Source organism: Schistocerca americana, chromosome 1 (assembly GCF_021461395.2).
Source record: "Schistocerca americana isolate TAMUIC-IGC-003095 chromosome 1, iqSchAmer2.1, whole genome shotgun sequence".
Taxonomy (NCBI): Eukaryota; Metazoa; Arthropoda; class Insecta; order Orthoptera; family Acrididae; genus Schistocerca; species Schistocerca americana.
The window spans coordinates 1,266,592,966-1,266,607,836 of NC_060119.1; the positions used below are offsets into that span (position 1 = coordinate 1,266,592,966).

Genomic DNA, 14,871 nt, shown 5'->3' on the forward strand with positions numbered 1-14,871 from the left:
ACTTGTATGGTAAAATGAAAACTACTCCTTAACATTCACTTTAGTCAGTGTTGTCTAACCTTTTCATGAACTGCATGTATTGCACAGCTGTTAAACTATGTTGAGTGAAACATTTACAATATCTGAATTGAGAGGCATAAATATAGTCACTGCTGTTGAAATGTTTGCTCATCTTATACAATCTGATGCTATGTGAGTGTATTGTATTGTATTGTATTTTTATTGATCCAGGCAATCATAGTATTGTACAGCTGTACATATGATATTGGATAGGTCAAGAGAGCTATTTACAGTAATTTTTACAAATTGATGTTTACATTATTTTGTAGCAAGGAAATTATCTTTCTTCAACAAAACAGTTAATACAAATCAAAGAGATGTAAGGTTTTACATACAATATTGGATAGGGCAAGGGAACATATTTGCAGGTAATATTTAATAAATTGTTTTTACATTATTTTGCAATGAGGAAGTTAGCTATCTTTAACAAAACAGTAAATGCAAATGTTTATGGTAAAATTCAAACAGCCAATACAAATGTAATAGTAAAGTAGTCCAGTGTATTTCATGGACATGCACAGTATATAATTTTCAGACCTAATTGAACATTTATCATATTTTTTACATTTTTAACCCCTTTCAAAAAAATGATCAACTGCATAAAAGCAATGGTCCAAGAGATATTTTTTTAACTTATGTGTGAAGGCTCTTGGGTTCTTTGTTGCTTTGATTTCATTGGGTAAATTATTATACATTTTTATCCCAACATTTAAAACACTTTTTTGGTAGCAGGTAGTTCTGGACTGAATCATATGTAGGTCAGATTGCTGCCTTGTTGCATAGTTATGAATATCTCCATTGAATTTTAGTGTGCAGTCATTGTTTAACAGGTATGACTTGACAAATGAGACGATATTATAAATGTAAGCAGAGGGCAGTGTCATAATGCCATTTGTTTTGAAATGTTGTCTGCATGATTCGTTATGTCTTAGATTACATATTATGCGTATTGCCATTTTTTGCATTTTGAAAATATATCTACCTCCAGGTGAGTTCCCCCAAAATATGATTCCATACTGTAATGTAGAATGGAAGTAAGCATAATATACATGTATGAGAACAGATTTTGTGACTGATTTTTTGAGTATCCTTAAAATGTAACACACAGTTGAGAGCTTTTTTGAGATATAATTTGTGTGTGTCTCCCACTTAAGATTTTCTGCAAGCCATATGCCAAGAAACTTGACAGAGTCCACACACATAAGCTCTTGGTTATTTAGAATCACATCAGGCATTTCTTGTTTTTGGGATGAGAGTCTGAAGTTGATGTAGGTTGTTTTCTGTATGTTTATAATCAGTTTGTTCTCGTTGAACCATTTGCTGAGTGACGACATAAGCGGTTTAATTTTTTGGTTGTGGTCCTCTGTATCAGTACCCGTTATTAGAATACTTGTGTCATCGGCAAATAGTGTGGTATGTCCTGTAGCAAGCTTTGTGCTTATATCATCAATGTATAGCAGAAACAGTATGGGTCCCAGGATTGAGCCTTGTGGCACACCATATCTAATAGGCATTGTGTCAGAGGAGTGGACAGTAGATTGATGGGTGGTTGTATTCTTTTTTTCAAAATTAATTTCAACTTTTTGAAATCTGTTTGACAGGTAAGATTCTAACCATTTGTTTGCAATTCCTCTTATACCTTTATTTGCTAACTTCTTAAGGAGTATGGTATGGTCAATTACATCAAACGCTTTGGATAAATCTAAAAAGATACCAGTAGTGATTTCCTTATTATCCAGTGCTTTTAAGGTTTCGTTGAGATATTCATAAATAGCTGTGGTAGTTGTCTTTTGCTTTCTAAAACCATGCTGGTGTTTTGTCAATAAGGATAGTTTATTAGTAAAGTCTTCCAATCTGGTGTAAAATAATTTTTCAAATATTTTTGAGAATGAGCTGAGTTGTGCTATGGGCCGGTAATTGGCTACATCATTTTTAGAGCCCTTTTTGTGAAGTGGGGTAATTTTAGAAGTCTTTAGTAGGTCAGGGAAAACTCCGTTTGTAAAGGATGTATTTATTATGTGGGTTAGGGGTTCTACAATGGATTCTCCACATTTCTTAACAATTAAATCAGGAATATTGTCACTACCACTGGAGTACTTATTCTTTAGTCCTTTTATAACTGTAAGTACTTCAGGATTGGAGACTTTGTGAAGAAACATTGATGCCTGTACCGGTGCGGTTTCTATTAGTGTTTGGTGTTGAGCATTTGGTCTGTGGCAGTTGTTCTTTATCAGGTTTTCTGCTATTTTGCTAAAATAGTCATTAAAACCATTTACTATTTTTTGGGGATCTGATGTGACTTCATCATTTAGGTTTAGTTTTAATGTTTTGTTTATAACATGCTGCTTACTGTTTGTTTCATTTTTTACAACCGTCCACAAGCCTTTCATTTTATTGTTAGATTCCTTTATAAATTTATCATTGTATAATTTTTTTGCTTGTTGGATAACTTTCCTATAGATTGCAAAATAGGTCTTACAGTATGACCTAAACTGATCATCAACGTCATGGTGTTTCATGTGATTTTTTAAGTCACGCTTTTTTTGGCTGGAAATCCTTATCCCTTTTGTTACCCATGAGTTTGTGTGTTTGTTTCCGATTTTCCTGGATTTCAGTGGAAATGCAGTATTGAAGTGTTGGAGAAATGTTTCATGGAAGGAATTAAATATGTAGTTTACATCATTTTCTTTATAGACCTCTGCCCAGTTTTCAGCCCTTAACAGATAGTTAAAAAGCCTTATATTATCATCATTAAATTGCCTTTGCATTTTAGTTATTGTGGGATATTGTCCTATGTAATTTAAATTCGCTGTTAGTACTTGGGCTTCATGGTCACTGTAACCTGTGCTGATGACTTCGATTGAGTGGTGCAGTTTGTCTGTGTTTATGAAAATCTGACCTAGAGCTGTTCTTGAATTTTTTGTGATCCTGGTTGGTGTGTTTACAGTTGGGGATAGGTTGAATGAATTTGTAATATTCAACAATTCGTCTTTGTTTTTTCCAGGTGTGAGGAAGTCAATATTAAAGTCTCCACTTATTAATAGATTTTTGTTTAGTGAGTGAATTTTTGTGAGTAGTGCTTCGAGGGAGTGTTTGAAGGTTTGGATGTTTCCATCAGGGGCTCTATATATATTCAGTATCAATAGGTTATAGTCTGTTAAGATAATTAAGGAGAATTCAATGTCTGTTTCTATTTGCATATTATTGTACTTTGTGAGGCTTTTGTATCTTAAATATTTTTTGACATAGATTGCTGTACCACCTCCCTTACTTTTGTTCCGACAAGAATAACTAGCTAGAGTAAATTCGCCAAGTGGGGTTTTATTAATTTTGTCTTCTGTTAACCAGTGTTCAGTAATACAGAGAACATCTAAGTGTGGCTTTGTTTTTAGGAAGAGATCTATTTCTAGTAACTTATTAAACATTGACTGCACATTATGGTGTAATATTTTAAAGGATAATAGTGACTGTTTTCCAATGGAATGATTTTTGACACCACTCACCGGGTTTTCTTGTAGTTTTGGTTCATGAAAATTTTGCTCTGCACCTGTTTTCCTTTGGTTTGCTGCTAGCAGGGAGCTACTGGCGTTCTTGCCCATAAAAAATCCTGGCTATGGACTGGAGGTCTGCGTTTTCGTGTTGAAGATCTTGTCACAGTTTCCAGTGGTGCTGATTTGGAGTGTGGCTGCACATTTTTTGCTGTTTCCACTTGGATGTCGTGGGCTGACTGATTTGTGGCACTTGACGAGATATTTGCATAGGATGTTGTTGGTGACTTAGTGCTGACTGTGGATACCTTCTTCTTTTCTAAAACTGTTTCTGGTGTTTTTCTTGATGACCCTGACTGCATATTCACTTTTGTTGTTGTTACTGATGGCTCTTCAGCTCCTGGTGTTGCTGTTGGTTCAGCTGTAGTATTGCTCATTCTTCTGAGATTGTCCACCAAATTAGCTTCATTGGACCACGAATATGTTTGATGTCCTGGTGTAACACGTTTTATGGCACTTCTTGTTACCAGTGGACTTTTGATGGCATTCAGCAGATTAACACACAGTTTCTTTTTCCCATTTTTATGTAAGTGAAGCCCATGCCTGGTGAAGTCTTTCCGTTGGAGGAAGCTATTTACATCTAAAACTCTGATGTGTTCACTGTAAGATGCCTTCTGCATCAAGTAACTGTTCATTTGGTAGATTTTGCAGTTTTCATTTGGCATGTCATATCTGTACGGTATTGTGCATAGAATTAGTTGTGTGTGCCTAGTTTTTGCGATCGTTTCATCTAGTGATGTCATAAAACCACGTTTTGATCCATTAATATCGTTTGCACCAGCTAAGACGACAACATAATCATTTTGTCCTAGACTAGACGTTTTGTTTTGTATATTGCATGTTGTTTCTTTGAATATAGCATTTGGCTTTATCAAAGATGTAAATTTATAGCTGGTTGTTGAAATTTCGTTCAGTACTTCTGCACAGTTCCTACCGTGACTATCTGAAAGTAACAGTACCTGTTTTTTGTTATTTGTAAGCTGACTCATGTTCGTGTTTGTTTTCAACTTACTGCAGTCATTTTTCTTAACCATTTTTAAATTACACGAGAAGTGTTCAGAAGCACTTTGTAGGTTACCTTTATTTACTGTTTCACATTTTATATGTTCACTCTTACCTTTGTTTACTGTTTCACATTTTTCATGTTCACTCTTCTTCAATGGAGCGTCATTTCTTTCGTTAGTACAAGTATTTAAAACAACATCACTGTACAAATTTCGAACTTTTTCCTTATGTGGCGGTTCAGAAAGGTTTTTGATCATGCTTTCCAGTAGCTGAGCATGTTGTCTTGCGGTTTGAAGTTCTTTCTGCAGTGTTTCTAATACATTGGTTTCGCGATTTTCACGATACATTCCAGTCGCATCTAGATAACCGTTGCACTTTGTTCCACAAGCACACGATATGTTTTCGAGATTTACTTTCGCAAAGCAGTGTGGATGATACCACACATGCATCACTGGGCAAGTTCTAATACCGCTTTTTACTATTTTATCACACGATATGCACTTTGTAGACGCTAAATACTCATAGTTTACCGAGCGATTTATTACTACATCAACGCGCGCCGCCATCTTAAGTTGCACACTAGTGAGTGTCAGCTTCAGGAGATGGACAAAAAGAAGGAGCAGTTGGAGCACTGAACTGACTCCACAGGGTTGGGCACTGGTTGTGAATGGTACAATAGTTTTTCTGAAGCTGACAGATACTGAAGAGTGACAAACACAGTAATAACGATTCAGACCAATAAAAACACTACCACTTTCACTGAAATGATTAAAGAAGATGAAATAGGTGAATAAATGCTAAACATTCCCATAAAATGTAGCTATGCAAATTGTGCATGAAGATTTGAGTAATTGAAGCTAAGTGTAGTGTTTGTTCCACATAGTCTGCACAGAATCAAATGGACAAATATGTTATGTTGTGTCAAGACTTGTTATCCATAACTGACTAAAATCTGAACTTTTTAAAGATGATTATTCTTTGCAATGAGACTTTGTATGTTGTCTACAATTCTAAAATAAAGTGTCAGAGTTGTCAAGGAGTTAGTGAAATATTTCTGTGATTACAAAACCTGCATTTTATAATATCTAGAGTGAAGATGATGTCGCTTGTATTTCTTAATGGAAGTGGTGCCATATATAAAGAATTTGTGTCTCCTCATAGGATAGTAAATGAGGAGCTCTATAAGGAAGTGTAAAAATGTGACCTGCTTGTCTGTCATGGTTTTTCCTTCTCTGGCCCTTTTGGCAGCAATGAATCACCAGTTGCTCACTGAAGGGCAAGTCTCAATACTGCACTACTCAAATTCTTTACCAGATTTGTTAATTCCGGGGTATTTACTTTTCTCAAAACTGAAACAGCAGATTTATTTCAGGTGGAGAGATCAGGAGGTTGTGACTGACAATCCTCAATTTTTTTGAGGTCTTCTCTTGTTTAAAACTTTCTAAGCAGCTTTCTGTGAATTTGTAGTGCCTCATTCCCTGGACAAGTAAGTTTCAGATTATATTGTTCTGTAGAACCTGGTAAAATAAATTATGCCTTATTAAGGCCACAAAGAAATTAAAGAATTAATGATATGCAATGTATCTACATCTACATCTACATCCATACTCCGCAGGCCACCTGACGGTGTGTGGCGGAGGTTACCTCGAGTACCACTATCGGTTCTCTCTTCCGTTCCAAAATGAGGAGCTCTATAAGGAAGTGTAAAAATATCATGCCAAGTGGACTCTTTTTGGAATGAATTCATTGTCAAATCTCATATTCTTTGATTTTTAATTTCTTAATACCTTAAGCCAGAAACTGGACCACGGTTTACACACATTGGTGGCCACCCAAAATGTAACACCATGAAGGAAGCATCCAAATCAGGTGAAATTTGCAGCATGCATTTGTGGCAATGAGAGGCGCATGTGATTAGCATTTCAGTGCAGGTGCACATCATGGGCAATGGTAGTGCCACCTGGAAGCGCTATGTAAAGGGGGAACAGACGGCGGTGTGGACCTACTGGATTTGTTTTTTTGTGCAGTTGTTTTGTGTGGGCAGCTTCAGTATGCCTTGTAGAACACAGCAAGTATCTTTTGAACACATTTCAGAGTTTGACCAATGAAAAATAGTTGCCTATATGCATAGTGGATTATTCTTCAGAGAAACTGGTGATAGTGTCAGGTGGAACCAAGAAACTGTGATACGGATCTGTAATCCCTGGAAGCAGGAAGGAATGATGGATTGATGGGACTGATTGCATCCCCTTTGTTGCACCAGTGATGACAGGGGTAGTGTGCACTTGGCAGTGACGGATCAGTCTGCCACATCACAAACCATATCTCAACACATTCGGTTTGTTGTGCAATATGCAGTGTCTGCACATATCATTTTACATCACTTGTGCAGCAGAGTAGACTGTCGGCAAGACATCTAATGGTGTGTTTACCACAGTCAATACCACATTTTTACTGAGGAATCCTGATTCTGCTTCCACCACTGTGATGGTAGGATTAGAGTCTGGAGATTCCATGGTGAGAGACAGTTGAACTATTGCCTTATGCTTCGCCATACTGGTATTATGTTTTGGCGTGGTATTGTACTCCACTCTTGCACCCCCATAGTACACATTGCTGGTACACTGGCCAACCAGTTTTACACCTCTGAAGTGTGGAGCCTGTTGTCCTCCCATACCTTCAGAGCTTGCCGACTGCCTAATTGTGACAGGATATTGTGTTATCACACGTGGCATTGCTGCCCATTGTATTGCATCACTGCCTTGGCCTCCCTGTTCCCCCAATCTCTCACCTATTGAAATCATCTGGTCAATGATTGCAGAATGACTGCTTGCGATACACAACCTGCTGCTATACCAGATTAACTTTGGCAATATGTGGAAGCAGAATGGACTGCTATACCCCAGCAATACATCCAAAGCCTCTTTGATTCAATGCGGAGGTATGTAGCACTGGTTATAGCCAGAAACTCTCAATACTGATTTCATGATCTTCCTCACTTCACATTCAGCTGTATTTTCAGTTATGTGATCTTCACACAATATGTTATCTCGCAAATCAGTTTGGCTGTGATATCTCTAGCCCTTCTTTGTGTTGCATTGTGGATGGTCAATAGTGTAGTAATTCACAATGTACATTTATATATGTGCCTGTCACAGATTTAGACATAATTCAAAACAACATGTTACTCATAAAAACACAAAACTTACTTTTTCAATTTATCCAGATTAACAAACCACTGGGCTGCATCTTGGTAATTGAAGTCATCACCCATTGTAACCAACACATGCTCAGTTTGGAGATGAGATGCTAAATTCTCAATGTAGGCTGTAAATTCAGCAACCTGTTAATCACACAAGCCTCATTAGAGTTTATAATTTAATTTCATTAATTTAGCATACAGGTTTAGTAAACAAGCAAAAACAGGACTACAGTTGGTTTTATCACTATCTGGATATAAAAACATGGCCATAAAGAGTCTCAGTTTTATGTGTAACGAGAACTGTTCAAAATATTTAATAACCATTTCCTGTCGATAGTCGGTAAGGTAAATCAATATGTTGTTCGTACAAACAAGTATTCAGAATACTTAACACCTGATGTTGAAAGACATTTATGTCATTACTTCAAGAGGAGAGATGTATGGAGGAAACTGAGTCAGTGAAAGATAAATAATCACATTGGGATTATGAAATATCAAGTACATTTTTGAAGATCAGTGTTCCATATGTGTGTGCCGCACTGTTCCTTGTTAACATAAAACCATTCTGTAAAAAGAGGTAATGCAGACAACTGCAGACCAATATCTTTGCTACCAGTGTTTTGAAGGTTTTTTTTAGAGAGGTATGTAGAAAGCACATTCAGAACAGTATGCAGTGTCACTTCCCAAGGTGCAAACCATTGTTGAAGTGTCTTGGCATTTTAAGTTTGTCATCCATGTACATATACTCCTTCATGTTTTTTTGGTTGATACTATGAACTATTTAAAAAGGAACTGTCACATTAATTCAGTGAACACAAAACAGAAAAAGTGATTGCTCTTGGATAACGTTTCTTAAACCATTGTACAGAAAGGTATAAAAACGTGATTTTGCCAGAAGGTAAAACCTGATAACCATCTTTTATGCAAACACAAGCACAGAGTTTAAAAAACCAGGCTAAATGATATCCCTTCATTCTCTACTGGAATTCCTCTTAGTAGATTAGGACAGATTGTACTGTAGTGTATTATTATTTTTTTAATACATAATACTGGAAATGTGTTTGTGTGTATTTAACTTTTGTAGTAACTTATTTATTTTTAAATTTTATTATAAGTTTTCTGTAGATTACGTAATGAATCATTCCATGACAAAGTAGATTAGGCTTACATTGTCCCATAATATTGTTGAATTAAATCTTCTAGGGTCAGATGGATAATTTTCTATTACAATAAGATATAGACTATTCTTTTCTAGTTTCCTTAGATTGGAAATAAAAATTCAGCTGTCTTCTGGAATGTATAAAGACTGTCACTCACTCTGAAGGCCTTGAACAGGGGGTAAGTTTGAGGAGGAAGTTCTGGTCGGTTACACCAAACAACACTCCCATTTTGCAGTAGTTCGTTTATTCACCTCTTTACACAAGCAAGGGTTACAAGGAACTGGTCATGGCGGAAGAGAGCAAAGAAAATCTTAACTTAGCATCCAAAGACGATGCTCAGAGTCTAGAGACAAACGTATATTGATGCTGTGTTGACCTCATCGGCACCACATGCCCCCCCCCCCCCCCCTCCCCGCAGTATGGAGTACTCTTGAGAGGCCACGAGGGGGGGTGACCAACGCGTTGGCAGGGGTGGTCTGAGGGAGTGAGGGAGTTGGCCCACTGTCAGCTCGACAGCATCGTCGGGGAGCTGCGAAGGTAGATAACGAGAAGGAAGGTTCGGCCACCAAACCTGGAAGTCGTTGAAGCGCGCCGGGCATCGTACTGGGCATGCTGGTCGTGCAGCAAAAGGTAGGCCGGTGGTTAGCGAGTAGGACGGAGCAATGACAACGATGTCTCCGGTGGTTGTGGCGAACACACGAAGCATTTCCAGGTCAACGTTGGGCAAGAGGGGTACACATTTCACCAGGTGGCAGGGAATGGTGGAGGTTATGTCATGAGCACTGGATGAAGAGAAACGCAAGATGAACAGTGTATCATCGCATAGTATTATAGAGATGTTGTGGATTATGTCCAGGGGAACAGGCACAAACACCTCAAGCTAGGGCACATTCGAGATGGGGGGGGGGGGGGGGGATGTTATGAGAAACCTCGACAGGGCGAGGTAGGCAATGAAGGAGAGGTCGAAGGGACCAGCGAAGGGCCTGGCGGCAAGGGCTTGATCGTAGGTAAGCTCGACGTGGGGAGCATGGGGTCACTCGACGGAGTGCCGTGAGACCGGAGTAGAGGGCGAGGTCGGAGAAGAGCTCGACGATTGGAGATGGAAGTCACTCGACCGAGTGTGTGAGTCCGACTTGGAGGGAGTGGTCGGAGCGTCATGAGCCACAACAGTGAGTGGCACGGTCATGGCCTGAAGGAGGGTAGAAGCGGGCTTGACATGAGCAGGCTTAAGTCTGTTGAGAGAGACTGTAACAGCTGAAAATTTTATCTGTATGTCGTAGGTGTTAGCTGAGCGCAAGAGAACTCGGTGCGAGCCGGTATATGGAGGTTGGAGGGGAGCACAGACAGTGTAATCTCAGAGCATGAAGTATTCGCAATTGTCCAGAGATTTTGGGACGTGAACCTTAGGGCAGGAGTGGCTGGCAGGCAGAGGGATATGGAGGTTTATGAAGCGGCGTCTGACACGGTCCACAAAGGAAGGTAAGTCAGACTGAGGGAGAGAAGCGGAAGGGCTCACAAGTTCGCCAGGGAGAACAATGTTCTGGCCTTATACAAACTCGGCTATTGTGCCTTTGAGGCCTTCCTTATAGATCGCACGAATGCCGAGAAGCACAATGGGAAGGGCCTCCATCCATAGAGAGTCGTGGCATTGAAGTGCCGCCTTAAAAGTGCGGTGCCAGCACTCAACTAGCCCGTTTCATTGCAGGTCATATGCTTTGGTATGGATGCGCCGGATGCCGCAGATGTTACAAATCTCGTTGAACAGGGCTGACTCAAATTGTTTACCCTGGTCAGTTGTGATGATAGCTGGACATCCAAAACGCGATACCCATGACTCGATGAAAGCTTGAGCAACAGTTTCTGCCGTAATATTGGGGAGGGGGACATCCTCAACCCAGCAAGTTGTTTTGCCGATAGACGAGAGAACATAACGAAAGCTGTTAGAGAAGGGGGAGGGGGGGCGACAATGTCAATACGAATATGCTGGAAACGCCCAGGAGAGATCGACGAAAAGGCTCCAAGGGGTGGTGAAGTGAGCTTGTGTACTTTGCAGCGTTGGAACACGACGCAGGAGCATGCCCATTGCTGGGAGTCCTTGTTGACATTTCTCCACACAAAGCGCTCCGCAACGTGGTGGGCAGATGCACGAACACCGAGGTGGGCTAAATTATGCAGTGCGTTGAAGACAGCTCGACGGAGCATGCTTGGAATGAGGGAGCATAACGTGCCCGTACTGTCGTCGCACCAGATCTCACCAGAAATGCCAGGGAAGGTGGTGCGGATGAAGTGTAGTGAAGAGGTAGAGTCTGAAATCAGATTTTGTGTGTCCTCATCGGCGGGTTGGAGGTTAGGCAGTTCAGAGAGGTCTAACAGCAAATGAACGGCGTTGACTCGTGAAAGGAGATCAGCAACTATATTGTCAGCACCCTTTATGTGTCTGACATCGGTGTTGAACTGAGATATGAAGTCCAAGTATCTGAAACAGCATGGAGGTGGGTCATCTGGCGGGTTTGTAATGGCCGCAGCTAGTGGTTTGTGGTTCGTTAAAACATAGAAAGGGCATCCCTCAACGTCACAACGTCAGTCTTAAAATGCTTGATCCCTTAGTAGACCGCAAGCAACTCCATTGAGCATTGGTGAGCTTGCGCGAGAAGAATTGCAGAGGCGAAGTCTGGCCGTCGATCGTCTGGCTAAGGACAGCGCTGATGGCAGTATCGCTCGCGTCTGTGGTGATGAAAAGCTGCACATTGGGGAGAGGATGCGCGATGGTGCAGGCCTCGGCAAGAAGATTTTTGGGGGCAGTGAAAGAGTCAGTCATAGCAGGGGTCCATGGAACGGGCCGAGATCCAGAAGTGTTGGTGCCTGCCAAGGCGTCCGTCAGTGGAGCCTGAATCTCTGCAACCGAAGTAGATGTCGGCGATAATAATTAACAGTCCCCAGAAAGCGCCGGAGGTCTGGGTAGGTTTAGTATTGTTTGTACTTTCTCAGGCGGCGGTGAAATGCCGTCGGCAGAGACCTGTAAACCAAGAAAAGTGACAGCAGGTTGATGTAGCTACAATTTGTCCTGGTTGGTCTTGATGCCTGCTGCTGCGAGAGTGTTCCTAACAGTTTGCACATGTCGAATGTTGTCCTTGACGGAGGAGCTGAACACAAGAATGTCATCGAGATATGCAAAGCAGAATTTTAGGTCAAATAGCACTTTGTTGACGAAGCATTGCCAGGTCTGGGTTGCGTTTTTCAGACCAAAGGGCATGAATTGAAACTGAAATAACCCTCTTGGAGTGGTGATTGCTGTCTTCTTGATGTCTTCAGGAGCCATGGGGATCTGGTGGTAGGCCCGTTTGCAAACAATGACAGAGAACGTGGTCGCACCTGTGAGGAAACTGGTAAAGTCGGCAGTGTTGGGTATGGGGTAGGTGTCCATACTTGTTCGTGCATTTAGTCGATGGTAGTCTCCGCACATGCGCCAGAACCTGTCTTTCTTGGGTGTCATATGTATGGGTGTAGACCAACTACTGGCAGAGGGTTCAATGATGCCAGAGCTTAGTAGTTCAGAAATCTGGTGTTTTAGGTCATAGAGGCACTCGGGACAAAGTCGACGTGGTTTACTGGAGATCAAGGGACCTGGTGTGAGGCGAAGTTTGTGAACCATACTGTTGGTGAGGGTGGAAATGTTGCCGGCGGCGCGCGAGGCAGTTTGTTTACAATGTGTAGCGAGGCGGAGTGTGGTCGTGGTGTTCAGGACCCCTCGACGGATCTGACGGGAGCTGAGGTGGTAAAGTATCCCAGGAGTCAATGTGCCAAAATGGCCGCCGGCCCGAAGCAGTGGCACCATGGTCAGGTGAGCTCAATAGAGCTTGTGAGCCATTAGTGAGTCCATTGTCCGAGGGCGCGGCCTGTGGCAGCACGGTCGTGGGCAAAGGGCTGTGTAGCGAGGCGGAGTGTGGTCGTGGTGTTCAGGACCCCTCGACGGATCTGACGGGAGCTGAGGTGGCAAAGTATCCCAGGAGTCAATGTGCCAAAATGGCCGCCGGCCCGAAGCAGTGGCACCATGGTCAGGTGAGCTCAATAGAGCTTGTGAGCCATTAGTGAGTCCATTGTCCGAGGGCGCGGCCTGTGGTAGCACGGTCGTGGGCAAAGGGCTGGGCGTGAGTGCACTGTTTGTGTTGTCAGTGACGTTCGCACGGCAGTGCGCAGGAGCTGAAGTTGCATAGTTTGAGGTGCTGTCGGCAAGGGGAGGGGTAGGAGCCATCAGTTCAGGAACACGTGCCGCTCGTTGCACATGCGCACTTGTGTTTGGCCGAGTGTCAGTCACTGCCGTGTTAGGAGGGTGTGGCTCTGCGGAACTGTCAGTACACGTTATGGCAGTCTTGATAGCACAGTTGTGAGGGGTAGCGGGAGGTAAACACACGGGGGTTCGATTGCTGGGATTGCAAGCAGATTCGGAGCACTTACTGACCTTGCTCTGTCCTTGGTTCAGTGTCTGTAATTCCTTTGCTGCATCGGAGCTGTGTTTTGTCTAGCCGGAGGGAGAGCTCAAGGTTTTCCTTGCGTAGGCGAGCGTTGTTTCTTGTAACTTTGTCGACAGAGACGAGCATGTACAGATGAGATGAGCCCGGACCAATGTGTCACGGGGGTGGGGGATTGTGGGGGTTGCTTGATGGAGCACAGGGGAAGTGAGTCTTGGACAGATGATGTACCACGGTGTTTCGCACTAGGTCCGGTGACAGTTTCTGTTGCCGCAAGAAGTCAATGCCTAGTATAGGTGTGTCAATTTCGCACACTAAAAAGTCCAATCGAGTTTGCAGTTTGTTGTAGTTTAGTTGAATTCATAGCTTGCAGTGAATTATGATGAGGGCGGATGTTCGACGACACTAAGGATGAAGGCAGCAGTGACACATCAGCGCCTGTGTCCACTAGGGAAAGGTATCCCGACAAAATGTCTTTAATGTAAAATCATTATCCGGTCGTTCCCAGACAGAATGGAGCACTGGGGGTTGCTTGTCATGTTGTGTGCAGGAGGCGGCACCCAGACCTACCTGAAATTGGCGTTTGGGAAGTGGCAGGGTGGTCTGCAATTCTGTGCCACCTGACCAAACCGTGTGTGGAAGTAACAATACGGGTAGTGCGGTTGCATTTCCTGAGGAAAGTTTGTTGCCAGAGGTGATGGCCGAGGTTCAGTGGCTGCGGCAGGTTCGGTTGCAGGAGAGGGCATGACCATGGGTGGAGCTGGTGACATCCCAGTTGCTTGTTTACTGCTTCTCAGAGTGAGTGAAACTGTCGGCACAGTACGGCCCCGGCCACGTCCGGCTACAGGGTGATGAGCCTGAACCTGAGACTTGAGAGGTAGGCAGTGGCTGGCGGAATACAGCAGTGATGCATCGTGTAGCTTGTCAGCAATTGTCATTCTTTGCTCGATAGGTTCAGGAGACCTTTGAGCCAGAGCAAAGCGGATATGAGGAGATACTTTATCTGAGCAGATGGCAAGGAGAGCAGTGTCAGAGAATGGATCGGCACTGACCAGGGCACATAGCCATCTCCAGAGCTGGGAAGGTTTGTCATTGCCTAGTTGCTCGACGTGGAGCACTTGCCGTATTGCTGCCTCAGTTGAGCGTGCAAGCTGACGTAGAACTGTCTCTTTGGCTAGAGTGTACCGGGTAGATGAGTCTGGGGCATCGACCAGGTCAGCAATCAAGTTCTCCTGGTCGTGCAGGTGGGCAATGAGGCACAGAAACCTGGTTGACTCATCGAGTTTGTAATGGTCAAACAGTTTGTCCACAATTTTGAACCAGGTTTTTGCTCTGTCGGGATTAAATGGCGGCAGCATCGGTAAGTGTTGTAGAATGTTCAGTAGAACAGGTTGAGTTGAGTTTGCCAGGGCACTGCCTGAATCGAG

At 42.6% G+C, this 14,871-nt stretch overlaps 1 protein-coding gene across 2 annotated transcripts in view; it reads right to left on the reverse strand.

Annotated features, from left to right (window-relative positions):
- The window catches only part of LOC124588421 (lysosomal alpha-mannosidase-like), a 230,879-nt gene that overhangs the window by 88,102 nt on the left and 127,906 nt on the right, over window positions 1-14,871 (reverse strand). For both annotated transcript variants that reach the window (XM_047131612.1, XM_047131509.1), the window contains exon 7: window positions 7,823-7,956. In XM_047131612.1, the coding sequence (XP_046987568.1) occupies window positions 7,823-7,956 (134 nt within the window). The remainder of the gene's footprint in view (window positions 1-7,822; window positions 7,957-14,871) is intronic.